This window comes from Anoplopoma fimbria, chromosome 16 (genome assembly GCF_027596085.1).
Source record: "Anoplopoma fimbria isolate UVic2021 breed Golden Eagle Sablefish chromosome 16, Afim_UVic_2022, whole genome shotgun sequence".
In the NCBI taxonomy this organism is placed as follows: Eukaryota; Metazoa; Chordata; class Actinopteri; order Perciformes; family Anoplopomatidae; genus Anoplopoma; species Anoplopoma fimbria.
In genome coordinates, this window is record NC_072464.1 from 22171457 (window position 1) to 22188292 (window position 16836).

Here is a 16836-nt window from a genome sequence, read left to right on the forward strand (position 1 = left end):
ACACAAACACACACATGGTGTTATTAAGACCCAATGGGCTAAGCAACTCTCTGACAATTTTCACACCTGCATTCATTAGTGTCGCATGATGACATCAGAGCAATCAGAGGTGTGACTGTGAGATGAAAAAAACAAAAAAAGCTCCTAACATCAACACATGGTGCAATCATTGCGAAATAGACCAACGATTCAAAGTAAACAGAGGTTGTTGTTGTTGTTTTTTACTGAGATTATTTCTTCTTTCATGACTAAACTTTTGTTTTGAAACCCCGACACATGAACATCGAAAGGATTTGATCACCCAAATCACAGAAAAAAATGCAATATTTTTATAATTCTGAGAAACAAAAAGGATATTTTTTATTGGTGAATGTACTGTGCTTATACAAATACTTGATAACATAACATAAAAACAGCAAAGCAATTAATTTATTAATTCTGTGACATTAAACCCAGTGTATATGCATTTGTTACCTAGCTGTGGAGGCCTAATCATCGGGAAAAAAACCATCCTTGTTGTTAAGACATTCTTTATACTCGAGCAGCACTTTTAATCTCGTAATCATGAAAATGTGATTTGGGAAATATTACATTTTGTAAGATGATAATTTGCTCACACCACAACTGCAGGAAATTAGTTTACGGGTTGTTGTAGCTGTCAGGTCACTAGTGTCAGTGTCTAATCTAGTGCAAACCTAATTCTGCTTTCACATCATATCGCTCAAACTTTTATTATGACAAACTGAGTGGGAAACAAATGTTAATCCTCTGAGTCGTATTTCCAAGTTGGAGTTACCAGAAATATTTCATTTTTCCAACTATAGAAGTTCCAGCTGAAACCTGGCAACATTTGTTTATTTTCCTAAATTGTTTATTAACTGGATCTCCATTAGCTGTCGCCTTGGCGGCCGCTAATCTTTCTGGGGGTCCACAAAGAGGACAAATCACAATTTATATTAAACATGATGTAAAACATACAGTTAACACAGTACAGTCAGCATAGACCAAATTGTAAAGTCACATACAAAGTACAGTCAGAGACTAGGATTTATAGTATCAGAACCAACCTTATACATTATGCCACCATAACTTCTTCAAAGTAGGATGAGGAGTCTACAAAGTCAATATAGTGTAGAGTTCTAGTCATAAGGTCAGTGGCCTTAGATGAGCCTTAATTGTTTTCAAAATGAAAAGTTTGTCAACTATATAAGTTTAATGAGGAGGTATTGAGTTCCAAGTTATTATTGAACAGTAGATAACCGTGCGTTTCATGAGGTTTGTTCTTCGGGTTTGAGGTATCATGTGACCTGAGCAAGCATGTGTGATGTTTATATCTGTTGCATGAGAAGGTTATAGTGGAGTTTCATTTGGATTGAGAACCATGACAGAAGAGAGTGCATATATGCTTTATTTAATCATATTGAGCACTGGAGTGCAAATCTGACAGCTCTGTTTTGAACTAGTTGTAGTCTATTTACTTATTTCCTTTGCTGCTGCTGACTAAATGACTGGACATTTTTGCAGGTGACAAAAGATTAAGGATTGTAATACCTGACAAATATTGGAGGATGTTAAATAAGATATTAGCAATAGTCCAAACAATAGAGGTTGGTCGATAATTATTCACATCAGATGGATCTCCAACTTTGAAAGAGGGTAACTCTGACACAGTTCCATATGGGGGAATTGAACAGGTATATGGAGAATAAATAAATAAATCTGCAAGAGGATACATTAATACATGATCAGCAAGTTTAACACATTTGGCTTCCATCCATCTGGACCAGCAATACCTCTAACTCTTGACTTAAAAATAGCAAGATGAAATCAGTAGGCACAGCCATTCCATAGGAATGAAAATATTGGGAACTACAAATAGAAGATTAATATTCATTTAAGTTATGGGAATTAAGCAAAGAATCAGAAATCATTTTATTATTAATTGTTATCTGGATTATGACGCTTTTATTCGTTTTATTGAGAATACGGCTCAGTGGATTCGAAATCACTTCAGGGTTATGAAAGTCCTGAGAAAGGCTTTATAGTAGTCTGATTTTGCATTCCTTGTTTTGGTCTTGTATAAGTTCCTCAAATATCTGTGGGCTTCCCAGTCAGCAGAGTCTTTAGTCGAGCCAAATTTGCCCCAGGCTTTATCCCTATGTTTGAAAAAGGTAACAAGATATGAGTTGAATCAGGGCAAAAAACTCAAATTGTTTTTAGTCTGCCAGCTACATACAGGCAGCAGTCTAACATGGCCCCATTGTTGAGGAAGTAATTAAACTCAACAGCAACACAGGAAAACTTGCAAGACCAAACAGAAAGACAAAACAAGTTGGACCATCAGATCCTCTTCTTTGTCCAACCAGTTCCTGTTCTCCAAACTACAGACATCATTCGGGGAACCGCTTATAACATGTTTTATATGAACACTTGATTCCATTCCTATGTGTTATGTGAAGCTTTTAGTGACGAAACCAGTGAGAATACTCAACGGACTCTACATCCCCCCATCTCTAAAGAGCATTTCGGTGTCTTTTACCTCATAGTTTTGGTTCGTAATAATATATGAAATGTATGCAATGTTAAGGTTGTTATGGATTTCTGCCTCCAGGGCCAAGAAACTGATGAATATTACTTTAGGAAATAACTCAGAAACTGTTGAGATAGAGAAATAAAGAGATAAATTAAACGGTATGATGTAAAAATTGTGGGACGAGGGAAATCATTCCCAAGCTATATGAAAACATTAGCTGTAGCGTGGAGAAGGAGGGAAGTGATAAAAGAACAGTGCAACAGAAAGTTCTGGTTAGAAAGCTGCCAGGGTTCAGCAGCTTCTCTTTTCTGACGATGGAGACCCTGAGAGAAGCTCAACTCTGCATTCCACATCTTAACTCCTCCTGCAGGAAGCCTACACATCCACACACTGAGGTCATGATGATCTCTGTTCTGCTGTCTTTCGTCTCTCTGCTCACTGTCGCTCTTAACCTGCTGGTCATCATCTCCATCTCCCACTTCAGGTTCATAAAATAATCTAAAATGTTATGAAATAACCTGAACAATGAGAAAAATTGTTTTTATCGTGGACACTGGAACTATGTTGTGGTTGTTTGACATTGATTTACAGTGTGATAAAAACAATGTTTTTTTTTTGCCTTTTCCCTCTTGCATTCAGACACATCGGTGCAATACATTTAAAGAACTGTATTACTTTTTTTAATGGCTTTATGATTAAAGTACGTGTAGTGATGACATTCATCATATCATAGAATATTCTTTACCTCAATTTCAAGCACAAAAGTTAGGTCAACAGAGATTTTGTTACATTAACGCATTTTTGGGGATTAGCTGTCCAAACAATTTAATTGTATTGCATCCAGCATAAAATACACGTGCATAATTGTCTTTTTATTACTATAATTGTTAACTGTGCAACCATTAGTCTATTTATAGCAATATTAATGTTGTTATCAAAGCTACTGCATGCACTCTGACCTCCTATTCTACCACTGACAAACATACAGCAGTGTACAACATTTTTATTTACTGCATTTGTTGTCATGTCCAGGCCATTCATGAAGACATCCTGGTTATTTTTATTAATCTTTTTATTTGTACATAAATACATATATATAAAAAGACAGTAGGCAAAAAAGTCTTATGTGGATACCTGCCCTGTTAGATATCAATAGTAATACTTAAAACGAAAAAAAAAAAACAGTTAAATAACAGAGAGTGAATTTAAGTTAAGCTACACAGAGCCTATTGTCATAATGTTTTAGGTTGTGCCATGCAATTTCAGGAATGTGACAGGAATGTTTATTCCAAGTCACTCTGAAAAGAGTTAGTCTCTGCATTTGTCTGTGTTTGATATTTTCTGCTTTTCACAGATTTTCTCGGATGCCGAGGGATTTTTTTAAACAAGAAGACAATTATAATTGCTATTATGGAGAGTGTGTAGCTGTAATTAATTATGTTAAAGGAGCTGTTGTCATGTTGGGACATTATTTGGCCCTATTATTGTCATAATGGTTTGTTTAGGTTGTGCCATGCAATCTCATATTTTAGTTGTCACATTCAATCATTTAGTTAAAGCAACTGCTAAACATGGAGAGTGATGTACAATTTAAGTTAAGCTACACAGAGCCTTAAGTGTGATAAATATTTGCTTATTTGAAAATATTACTTCATGTTCTATATAGCATTGTATCTGGTCAAATTTAGTTTTTTGACCATTCATACTTTTACAGATTATAATGTTTTTATGACTTTTGCATTACCACATATAATTATATGTTAAATGATGTTATTCTGATGTAATAAAAAAAAGTGAGGAGAGGAGAGTTAGAATGTGCATCTTGTAGATTGTGATTAAAATACTTTTGGTAATAATAATTTAAACAAGAACACAAACACAGTCATTTAAACATGAGTGTTTAAATGACTTGGAATGTTTATTCCAAGTCACTCTGAAAAGAGTTAGTCTCTGCATTTGTCTGTGTTGGATATTTTCTGCTTTTCACAGATTTTCTCGGATGCCGAGGGATTTTTTTAAACAAGAAGACAATTATAATTGCTATTATGGAGAGTGTGTAGCTGTAATTAATTATGTTAAAGGAGCTGTTGTCATGTTGGGACATTATTTGGCCCTATTATTGTCATAATGTTTTAGGTTGTGCCATGCAATCTCATATTTTAGTTGTCACATTCAATCATTTAGTTAAAGCAACTGCTAAAAATGGAGAGTGATGTACAATTTAAGTTAAGCTACACAGAGCCTTAAGTGTGATAAATATTTGCTTATTTGAAAATATTACTTCATGTTCTATATAGCATTGTATCTGGTCAAATTTAGTTTTTTGACCATTCATACTTTTACAGATTATAATGTTTTTATGACTTTTGCATTGCCACATATAATTATATGTTAAATGATGTTATTCTGATGTAATAAAAAAAGGTGAGGAGAGGAGAGTTAGAAGTCAAAAATGTCTAATGAGGATACCTTCCCTATTAGATATCATGAGTCATACTTAAAATGAGAAAAGAAAAAGGTAGAAGGTAAAAGAAATGTTAATTTTACAGAGAACTTTATGTTTACAAGTTAAGATACAAGGAGCCATAAGTGGAAATATAACTTCATATTATGTATGCATTGTATCTGGTCATATTTATTTGACCATTCATACTTTATATTATAAAGTTTTGTGAATTCTACAATTGCTTTATATTGTAATATTTCCAGTGATGTTATTCTTCCTCTCCAGGAAGCTCCACAGCCCCACCAACCTCCTCATCCTCTCTCTAGCCATCGCAGACCTCCTCGTGGGCCTCCTGCTGATGCCCGTTGAAATAATCTACATAGATGCCTGCTGGTTTCTCGGTGACATTCTGTGCACGCTGTATTATTTTGTAGACTACATTATCACATCTGCATCGGTAGCCAATATGGTGCTCATATCAGTTGACCGCTATATCGCTATTTGTGACCCGCTGCATTACCCGACCAAAGTCACTAAGAGAAGAGTACAAAACTGTGTTTGTTTGTGTTGGATTTGGTCAGTTATCTACAGGATTTTACTTCTACATGATCACCTGTATAAACCGGGCAGGTCTAACTCCTGTTTAGGGGAGTGTGTGGTTGTCATTAATTATATTGCAGGAGTTGTTGACCTCATTGTCACTTTTACTATACCCATTCTGGTCATCATAGTTCTGTACATGAGAGTGTTTGTGGTGGCTGTGTCTCAAGCTCGAGCCATGCGATCTCATATTGCTTCAACAGTCCAACGATCGAGGAGTGTAACTGTGAAAAAAACAGAGATGAAAGCAGCTAGAACTCTTGGTTTTGTTATCCTTGTCTTTCTATTTTGTTTCTGTCCATACTATTTCCCCACGATGGCAGGCGAAGAAACTTCAGTTGATGCTTCTTCTGCTGCATTTGAGATTTGGCTGACACATTTTAACTCCTGTTTGAACCCCGTCATCTACGCCTTTTGCTACCCCTGGTTCAGAAAATCCATCAAGCTCATCCTGACATTTCAGATTCTGAAGCCTGGCTCCTGTGATGCTAACATACTCTGACACACAGGGGTGTTTAAATATTGTCTTAAAACTGAGATGTTATTTATGAAAGAGAGAAATGTTATAGATTGTGTTGTTCTTGGATCAAGTGAAGAAAGTTGTCCTTTAATTGTATTCTTATCTATATTAATCTTGGGTCTACCAAACATTCTGCAATCAATTTTCATCCCTGATGTATTTATATTTCCACTAACATCTTTATGTGAAACCTCAACTGGTCTTGTAGATTGTGATTAAAATACTTTGGTAATAATAATTTAAACAAGAACACAAACACAGTCATTTAAACATGAGTGTTTAAATGACTTGGAATGTTTATTCCAAGTCACTCTGAAAAGAGTTAGTCTCTGCATTTGTCTGTGTTGGATATTTTCTGCTTTTCACAGATTTTCTCGGATGCCAAGGGATTTTTTTAAACAAGAAGACAATTATAATTGCTATTATGGAGAGTGCTGTAATTAATTATGTTAAAGGGCTGTTGTCATGTTGGGACATTATTTGGCCCTATTATTGTCATAATGTTTTAGGTTGTGCCATGCAATCTCATATTTTAGTTGTCACATTCAATCATTTAGTTAAAGCAACTGCTAAAAATGGCTGACATATTGGAGAGAATGACAGTGATGGGGAGACCAAAACCATTATTTTTCTCTGAAGGGGGAAATTAATTTCCTGGATGTTGTCAATATGCTGAATTAAAGCGACCTAAAGTCACAAAACTTTTAAAGAACTTGATTCTTTAATACTTTTATACCACATGTATATTCTCTGTGATTTGGCTCCAGTCAATCCATTAGAATAACTGAAACCAGAAATTGTCTTCCAACAAATATATACCAATATATGTGTCCTTTAGGAATGCCTGCCCAAACTCAGTTCAGATTGAGGACCTGCAGCGTACACTAATTCTCACTTGCATTGTTTCAATAATCACCTAATACTGTTCATATGTCACCAATAACAATATTAGTTTTTGTGTGAGTGAAATTACTGCAGTGAGAATGACTTAATTGATTCATTTATGGTTTATTCAGGGACAGATATAGCATACTGTGCACAGACAAACCGATAACAGCTATCAAATGCAAGTATCAAAGCTTACTGGAGTAACCATGGTGACACACACTCTGATTTTCCAGTCACCTCACCTGGTAAATCTTCACCACCTGCACATAAGGATTGTGTAACTAAGTAAAGTTCGGATATAAAGGCAGTCACAGCTCTTACACAATCATTCCATATCCTCTTGATGAGCCCTAATCATAATAACGGCCAAGTTCATTACAAACTTGAATAGATAAATAAATTGTATTCACCTGTCAAACTTTCTCTTCTTAAATGAGATCCAGTGTGTTGGATACTGCTGTTTATCTCGATCATTTAGAAGCACGTTAACATATTGCAGGTTGCATTTGGATTTATAAAAGTAAATTGCTCAATGAAAGACATTTGCAAGTTTTTCTGAATCAGAATATTTTTTGGCGTGTGTTTTGGTGCATTTCTTCATATTTACGTATGCAAACATTAGAATGGATCCAATGTATGGAGTGATTGTGTGAGAGCTGTCACTAGCTTTATTTCCGAACTTTGCTATTTCCAAACTTCATACCTGTAATACCAAACACTACCAAACAGCACAGAAGGGGTTAGTTACCTAGCTCTAGTTCCTAGTGAAGCACTGGAGTGGGCCAGTCTAAGATACCGTGATGTGAACAGAAAACAGCAAGCCTGGAAGCAGAGTAGGGTAGTTGTTGAGATTTCTGAAAAGTTGTTTTTCATTCATTTAAACTGTACATTTAACTGCTAGGTACTGTAACATTCATGGTTTGTGTTAAACCAACGTTTGCATTCATTTGGTAATTGCTTATCAACAATAATATTTTTAAATAAAGATGCAGCATTTTGCGAAACATGCTCTGATCGTGTCTGATCAGGGCCTAAAACTGCTTTGATGTAATCTATAATTTCTGATTTTTGTTAAAACTTAAAAAAATTCTCAACAGAGTTCAACTTGCTCTGAATGTATTTCATTATCAAATCAATCTCTTGTTTGTTCGGTCATGGGAATAGAGGGAGGGGCGAGATAATATCGGCTATATGACCGGGAACTTTATTCAGAAAGCTGCCAGAGCTCAGCAGCCTCTCGTCTCCCTTTCTCCTCTCTGATGATGGAGACACTGGAAGGAGCTGAACTCTGCTTTCCACATCTACTCAACACCTCCTGCAAGAAGCCAACGCAGCATCGGGCTGAGACCATATTCCTTTACATCCTTCTGTCTTGCATCTCTCTGCTCACTGTGGCTCTCAACCTGCTGGTCATCATCTCTATCTCCCACTTCAGGCATAAACTTAAACTTACAACCATATCACATCATTTTCTTTATCTCAATATCAAGCACTTCAGTTTAGTTAAAGAAAAAGAGATATTGTTACATTAACGCAGGTTTTTGAGATTCGATGTTCAAACTATTTAATTGTATTTCATCCAGCATAAAATACAAATGAATAATTGCACTTTTACTACATTACATTACATTACAGTCATTTAGCAGACGCTTTTATCCAAAGTGACTTACAATCAGTAGTGTATTACATATCATTCACCCATTCACACACTGATGACAGGCTACCATGCAAGGTGCCACCATCAGACTCTAACTAACATTCATGCAACATCCAGTCCACACCGGGAGCAACTTGGGGTTAAGTGTCTTGCCCAAGGACATATCGACTGCCGAAGCCGGGTATCGAACCACCGACCCTCTGATTGGAGAACTACCTTGCTCTCCACTACGCCACAGCCGCCCTACTAGTATAATTGTTAACTGTGCAACCATCAGTGTATGCATTAATAATATTAATGTTGTAATCGAAGCGACTACAATCACTCTGATCTCCTCCTCTACTACAGACAATAATACAGCATTATACAAAAATTTACTGCATCTGTTGTCATGGCCTTTCATGAGGACATGATAGAAATGTTTAATATATAATATTGTAAAGCTACACAGAGCCATATGCTTTATAAATATTTGCTTATTTGAAAATATAACTGCATGTTCTATATGCATTGTATCCCGTCATATTTTGTTTACTTGACCATTAATACTATATTATAATGTTTTTGTGACTTCTGCAATTGCTAAATATGATATTCTCTTCAATTATGTTATTTTTCCTCTCCAGGCAGCTCCACAGCCCAACCAACCTCCTCCTCCTCTCCCTGGCTGTCTCAGATTTCCTCGTCGGCCTCCTGCTGATGCCGGTACAAATCTTCCTTTTAGGGGGTTGCTGGTTTCTGGGGAGCCTGATATGTGGACTGTTTTACTACCCCTCTTTTATCCTTACATCTGTCTCAGTAGGAAACATGGTGCTCATATCAGTTGACCGATATGTGGCCATTTGTGACCCTCTACATTATTCCACCAAAATCACACAAAGAAGAGTTAAAATCTGCGTTTGCCTGTGTTGGATTTGCTCTGTTTTCTATAATGGTGTGATTCTGACTAACTTCTTGAAACATCCAGATAGATATAATTCCTGCTATGGAGAGTGTATAGTTGTTATCAACTTCAATACAGGAGTTGTTGATATCTCGATGACCTTTGTTGGCCCCATTGCTGTCATCATAGTTCTGTACATGAGAGTGTTTGAGGTGGCTGTGTCTCAGGCTCGAGCCATGCGCTCTCATATTACAGCTGTTAAACTTCAGGGTTCGGTTAAAGTTACCGCCAAGAAATCGGAGAGAAAAGCAGCCAGGACTCTTGGCATCGTCGTGGTTGTGTTTCTAATATGTTTCTGTCCTTATTATTATCCATCTTTTGCGAGCCAGGAGATGTCGACCAGTGTGGCGTTTTCCATGTTTGGGGTCTGGTTACTTTATTGTAACTCCTGTCTAAATCCAGTGGTATATGCTTTTTTCTACCCCTGGTTTAGGAGATCTATTAAACTAATTGTTACTCTTCAGATACTGCAGCATGACTCATGTGATGCCAACATACTGTAGGGATGGATGTAGAGTGAATAAAATGATGGAAATGTGTTTTTGTTGCAACTTCTCCAGCCAACTAAATGCTGAGGGAACAAAGGACAAAAAATAAAAACAAAGTAAATTAAAACACTAACTGACTGAAGAGTCTGCTCTTAATTAAGCTATATTTAAGCACAGAACCTTTATCAGGGTGTTTTATCTGCTAAATAAAGATCAGATTCTTCCAGCAGATTGTTTTCACCACTGTTTTGTTAAAAATATTGTGTATCTCTTTGAAAAAAAGTAGTTGTTTTCTCTTCATGTTGTTGAAGTTTGCTAAACATGGCTAATGCTATATATTATACTCCATATTTATGTGACTCATTTTCTTTAAAACACCACATCTTTAAATCCTGTTACAAACAGAGAGAAATCTCAAGCAAAGACACTGTTTCATCTTGTTTTTTGTCAATTGCTTCAAAATCATCAAGCACCGTTAGTGATATGGGTAAACCCATAAAAAATAATTAAATAAATATGTGATACACTGCAATGAAAATAAAGCATACCACTTTGAATTGATTATGTCATTTTTTTATCGATTGAAATGATGATTACCTAATAATTAATGACAGAATTATCAGATCATTTTCTGTGATAATAATTGATATGTAATTTTATATGAACTAATAAGCAGATAAGGAATACATTATAATGTAAAAACAATCATGTAAGTATATTATCCTGCTGATAACACATACTGAGAGCCTGACCAGGCAAACTCTCGTTCTACATAAAAGGGCCGAAGATATTTATTTATATCAGTTTAATTAAGTGTTATTATGTGAAACAGTATTTTGTGTTGTGTTCCAAAGTCTCATACTTTGTCTTTAAGTTAACATTTGTACTGTAGTGTATTCTATAATTAATTTGTATTTATTTTATTTATTTTTCATCTCAGTGGTACATTTTTTTTTCTTTTAATGTTTTGGTAAACAAACAATTTTCCAGTTTTTTGACAATTAAGTTCTGTTCTAATGGATCATTACTCTAAATGTCATGACAACTTCTAAAGACGAAACACTGAATTAGGATCATTGACTTATTGAACTCCTGAATGCCTCAATGATAAAATTTCCAGGTGTTTTCTAGAACTAAAAGACAATTATTAGTCCATAGCAATTGCCACAAGAATGTTTTTTAATAGCTTACTAATGCCCAGCAGTTTTCATTATACAAACTGCAAAACATTTATACACAAATATGAATAGAAAGTGTGTTACACTGTAAATGACGGCCAACCAGAGCCGCAACAGGCTGCAACTGTTTGTGGACACATTTGATCCAGTGAACACCTGGATTAAAGCAGAACATTGTCTCTTCTTGGATACTCAGGGTCTCATTCATAAAACAGGGCATAGGATCCACTCTAATGTTTGCATACGTTCATATGAGGAAATGCACAAAATCGTACGCCAAAAAATATTTTGATTCATAAAAACTTGCAAACGCCTGCCATTGAGCAATTTATTTTTATAAATCCCTATGCAGCCTGCTATATGTCAACATCAATCAGACTGATTGCTTCTAAAATGATCCAGACAAACAGTAGCATCCACGACTCTGGATCTCATTTAAGAAGAGAACGTTTGACAGGTGAATAGAATTAATTTATTTATCTAAGTTCGAGATTTATCTCTAGAACGAGAGTTTGCCTGGTCAGGCTCTCAGTATGTGTGTTATCAGCATGATAATATACTTACATGACTGTTTTTACATTATAATGTATTCCTTATCTGCTCATTAGTTCATATAAAATGATATATTAATTATTAGGTAATCATCATTTCAATCAATAAAAAAATGACATAATCAATTCAAAGTGTTATGCTTTAATTTCATTGCAGTGTGTCACATATTTATTTCTTTATTTTTTACACTTTAACGGTGCTTGATGATTTTGAAACAATTGACAAAAAACAAGATGAAACAGTGTCTTTGCTTGAGTTTTTTTTTTTGCAAGTTCAGGGTGTTGAAATGATTTTCCTGATATACGGTTGTTGAATTCAGTCACCCAAAGACATACACAATATTTCTATTTTGTTAAAAAACAGAAAAGTCTTTGGGGCAAAGCGACCTGCTGGAAGAATCTGATCTTTATTTAGCAGATAAAACACCCTGATAAAGGTTCTGTGCTTAAATATAGCTTAATTAAGAGCAGACTCTTCAGTCAGTTAGTGTTTTAATTTACTTTGTTTTTCTTTGTTGTCCTTTGTTCCATCAGCATTTAGTGGGTGGAGAAGTTGCAACAAAAACACATTTCCATCATTTTATTCACTCTACATCCATCCCTACAGTATGTTGGCATCACATGAGTCATGCTGCAGTATCTGAAGAGTAACAATTAGTTTAATAGATCTCCTAAACCAGGGGTAGAAAAAAGCATATACCACTGGATTTAGACAGGAGTTACAATAAAGTAACCAGACCCCAAAAATTGAAAACGCCACACTGGTTGACATCTCCTGGCTCGCAAAAGAGGGATAAAAATAAGGACAGAAACATATTAGAAACACAACCACGACGATGCCAAGAGTCCTGGCTGCTTTTCGCTCCGATTTCTTGGCGGTAACTTTAACCGAACCCTGAAGTTTAACAGCTGTAATATGAGAGCGCATGGCTCGAGCCTGAGACACAGCCACCACAAACACTCTCATGTACAGAACTATGATGACAGCAATGGGGCCAACAAAGGTCATCGACACATCCACAGCTCCTGTTATGAAGTTGATAACAACTATACACTCTCCATAGCAGGAATTATATCTATCTGGATGTTTCAAGAAGTCAGTCAGAATCACACCATTATAGAAAACAGAACAAATCCAACACAGGCAAACGCAGATTTTAACTCTTCTTTGTGTGACTTTGGTGGAATAATGTAGAGGGTCACAAATGGCCACATATCGGTCAACTGATATGAGCACCATGTTGCCTACTGAGACAGATGTAAGGATAAAAGAGGCGTAGTAAAACAGTCCACATATCAGGCTCCCCAGAAACCAGCAACCCCCTAAAAGGAGGATTTGTACCGGCATCAGCAGGAGGCCGACGAGGAGGTCTGAGACAGCCAGGGAGAGGAGGAGGAGGTTGGTCGGGCTGTGGAGCTGCCTGGAGAGGAAGAATAACATCATTTAAAATAATATCATATGTAGCAATTATAGAATTCACAAAAACTTAATAATATAAAGTATGAATGGTCATGTAAACTTAATATGACCAGATACAATGCAATGCAGAATATGCAGTTATATTTTCAAATAAGCAAATATTTCTAACAAATCTTCTATGTAAATCGTACATTGCTATAAATGTTTTACCACTGATTATATTTTAAATTATTTTCTTTTCTCTTTTAAAGTATGACTATTGATATCTAACAGGGAAGATATCCTCATAAGCCATTTTTGACTTCCAACCTCTCCTGCTCAATGCTCGTTTTTTTTTGCCTACTGTCTTTTTATATATATTTATGTGCAAATAAAGCCTAATAAAAATAGCCAAGATGTCCTCATGAATGGCCTGGACATGACTCACTGAACATATTATAATATAAAGCAATTGTAGAATTCACAAAAAACATTATAATATATATATTATGAATGGTCCTGTCAACTAAATATGACCAGATACAATGCATACAGAACATGCAGTAATATTTTCAAATAAGCAAATATTTATAACACATATGGCTCTGTGTATCTTAACTTGTAAACATAAAGTTCTATGTATATTGAACATTTCTATCAATTTTTTCACTGATTATATTTCTAACCGTTTTCTTTTCTTTTTTAAAGTATGACTATTGATATCTATCAGGGAAGATATCCTCATTAGACATTTTTGACTTCTAACCTCTCCTCAATTTTTTTTTGCCTACTGTCTTTTTATATATGTTTTTATGTGCAAATACAAACATTAATAAAAATAACCAGGATGTCCTCATGAATGGCCTGGACATGACAACAGATGCAGTAAATACCATTTTTGTATACTGCTCCATGTTTGTCTGTGGTAGAGGAGGAGGTCAGAGCGCATGCACTAGCTTGGATTCCAACATTAATATCATTAATGCATACACATGCATGGTTGCACAATTATAGTAATAAAAGTGCTAATAATCACGTATATTTTGTGCTGAATGCAGTACAATAAAAAGTTTGAACATATCATCTAAAAATAAATGCGTTAATGTAACGATATCTCCATTTCCCCTAACTCTTGTAAAATGAAGTGCTTGATATTGAAGTAACGAATATTCTATGATATGCTTGTAAGTTTATCTTTTATGCCTGAAGTGGGAGATAGAGATGATGACCAGCAGGTTGAGAGCCACAGTGAGCAAAGTTATGCAAGACAGAAGGATGTAAAGGAATATGGTCTCAGCCCGATGCTGCGTTGGCTTCTTGCAGGAGGTGTTGAGTAGATGTGGAAAGCAGAGTTCAGCTCCTTCCAGTGTCTCCATCATCAGAGAGGAGAAAGGGAGACAAGAGGCTGCTGAGCTCTGGCAGCTTTCTGAATAAAGTTCCCGGTCATAAAGCCGATATTATCTCGCCCCTCCCTCTATTCCCATGACCGAACAAACAAGAGAGTGATTTGATAATGAAATACATTCAGAGCAAGTTGAACCAGATTGAACATCAACTCTGTTGAGAATTTTTTTAAGTTTTAACAAAAATCTGAAATTATAAATTACATCAAGGCAGTTTTAGGCCCTGATCAGACACGATCAGAGCATGTTTCGCAAAATGCTGCATCTTTATTTAAAAATATTATTGTTGATAAGCAACTACCGAATGAGTGCAAACGTTACTTTACCACAAACCATGAATGTTACAGTACCTAGCAGTTAAATGTACAGTTTAAATGAATGAAAACAACTTTTCAGAAATCTCAACAACTACCCTGCTCTGACTCCAGGCTTGCTGTTTTCTGTTCAGATCATGGTATCTTAGACTGGCCCACTCCCACACTTCATTAGGAACTAGAGCTAGGTAGTGCACCAAGCACCAAGCTATGCAGGCTCTGGCATTCAAGGTCAAGAATATCTGCAGCGGGCTATTGGAATTAATCAGACTACCCAAGCATCCCACCATCTCAGTTTTCCCTTGCCACAACCAGTCTGACCTTTAAGGAATTTCTGAGGTTTTGGACCAAAAGGAAGGGCTTAAATGCAGCTGATCGAAATACCTCTTACTTCTGTTTATCATAAATGCAGACTTGACAACTCTGGTCAGAACAAAAGTTGCAGCAGTAGATAGTTGCGTAATTATTACGATTTGGCAGACAGCAAATGAGGTTTTGAGAAGGGCAAGTACTGCATAATAAATAATAATGCAATATTACACAAATATTTATACCAATAAAACAACTTTCTCTTTTTTAAACTGCATTTGTTCAGATATCATGTGAAATGTCTGTGTCTCTAAGTTATTGAAAAGCTCCCCTGCTCTCATTTTAAGTAACTCCAAAGTGATACTACTTACAGCCAGCAGATAGCAGTATCTACTCTGAAATGTAGATTATGGGTGCTGTAAGCAGCCACATGCTGTTAAACGAAATACTTTTTTATTTTAATTTTATTGGGACTTAATTTTAATTTTAATAATTGTAACCCTTTTGTCAGGGTTACACTGGTGAACACACCAATGCTACATGAAGCATTGGTGAAGACCAACAGAATTATTGTCACCGCAGATTTTAAAAAGGCCCTGGTTTGTATGAGGTGTTCTCGGAGTACTGTGTGTTAGTATACTGTGTTACCCAGGCTGGAGGCAACATTTAAAAGTCTTATTTTCCTTTATTGTGTGTGTGTGTGTGTGTGTGTGTGTGTGTGTGTGTGTGTGTGTGTGTGTGTGTGTGTGTGTGTGTGTGTGTGTGTGTGTGTGTGTGTGTGTGTGTGTGTGTGTGTGTGTGTGTGTTCTAATATATGTCAGTGCAGCCAAGGCAACAGAAACACAAAGTACCGACTCAACCTAGCAACAGGGATTTAACACACACACACACACACACATACACACATAGGGCAGTCTTTCTAAGGGAGACAGCAGGTACGTCCAGTTTTTTGTCTCTTTATTGCGTATTTCGGCTGTTAAACAAGATCAGGATAAGGAAGATTTGGCAGGGAGTTAAATAAAGGTTAACCAAATATAACGACACACAAAATTTGAATCTCCCTTCCTTACTTAATTTACTTTTTTCAATGCAATTCTTTCTAGGTTTTTTTTTAGGGCTCTAATCCTTGACCTTCTCACTGTTCCTTCTAATGTTGGTGATTGAGGAATTACATTTTATTCTGATGTATATTCAATACATTGTATTGGAAGTTTGCCTCCTGTGTTCCATGTGCTATCTGCTTTATATACAGTTTCTGCATAAAGGCAATATTGTTCATGTTATAGTATAGTTCAGCATTCGTGCCAAATGCTTTTTCTATCTTAAACTTTATTTGTTCCCAGAGTCCATTAAAGGTAAGCTCTTATCGTAGTCGCAGTCCAGTGAAAAACGCTTTTTTATGGATAACAAGATAGAACATCAAGAGTAACAGCGAGAATAAGCTTTATTCATATAGCTCAACATTCACAAAACATGTGAATAAGAAATGCATTTCACTGGAATTAAATCCATAGCTATGCTCAACATGTATGCATCATCTATGGTTGCAGTGGCCTTCTAGAAGCAGGATACAACTCCGGCCTCTCACAGAACCAACACATACTTCA

At 36.0% G+C, this 16836-nt stretch overlaps 3 protein-coding genes across 3 annotated transcripts; 2 read left to right on the forward strand and 1 right to left on the reverse strand.

Moving 5' to 3' along the window:
- Window positions 1-2847: 2847 nt before the first annotated feature.
- On the forward strand, window positions 2848-6081 carry LOC129104822 (trace amine-associated receptor 13c-like). The gene is made up of 2 exons (XM_054615676.1): window positions 2848-3017; window positions 5265-6081. The coding sequence occupies exons 1-2, from the start codon at window positions 2848-2850 to the stop codon at window positions 6079-6081; spliced, it is 987 nt and encodes a 328-aa protein (XP_054471651.1).
- Window positions 6082-8249: 2168 nt separating this feature from the next.
- Window positions 8250-10090, forward strand: LOC129104847 (trace amine-associated receptor 13c-like). Its single transcript, XM_054615706.1, has 2 exons — window positions 8250-8422; window positions 9271-10090. Exons 1-2 carry the CDS (start codon window positions 8250-8252, stop codon window positions 10088-10090), a joined length of 993 nt encoding a protein of 330 aa, XP_054471681.1.
- A 2315-nt stretch (window positions 10091-12405) lies between these two features.
- Window positions 12406-14579, reverse strand: LOC129104904 (trace amine-associated receptor 13c-like). The gene is made up of 2 exons (XM_054615769.1): window positions 14407-14579; window positions 12406-13225 (listed from the first exon to the last, which is right to left on the reverse strand). The coding sequence occupies exons 1-2, from the start codon at window positions 14577-14579 to the stop codon at window positions 12406-12408; spliced, it is 993 nt and encodes a 330-aa protein (XP_054471744.1).
- Window positions 14580-16836: the final 2257 nt, after the last annotated feature.

Bases quoted from the DNA above. Each gene is read 5' to 3' on its own strand.
- LOC129104822 (XM_054615676.1), top strand. From the start codon at position 2,848: ATGGAGACCCTGAGAGAAGCTCAACTCTGCATTCCACATCTTAACTCC. The intron at 3,018-5,264 runs GTTCATAAAATA...CTTCCTCTCCAG, and splicing joins ATCTCCATCTCCCACTTCAG to GAAGCTCCACAGCCCCACCA.
- LOC129104847 (XM_054615706.1), top strand. From the start codon at position 8,250: ATGGAGACACTGGAAGGAGCTGAACTCTGCTTTCCACATCTACTCAAC. The intron at 8,423-9,270 runs GCATAAACTTAA...TTTCCTCTCCAG, and splicing joins ATCTCTATCTCCCACTTCAG to GCAGCTCCACAGCCCAACCA.
- LOC129104904 (XM_054615769.1), bottom strand. From the start codon at position 14,579: ATGGAGACACTGGAAGGAGCTGAACTCTGCTTTCCACATCTACTCAAC. The intron at 13,226-14,406 runs GCATAAAAGATA...CTTCCTCTCCAG, and splicing joins ATCTCTATCTCCCACTTCAG to GCAGCTCCACAGCCCGACCA.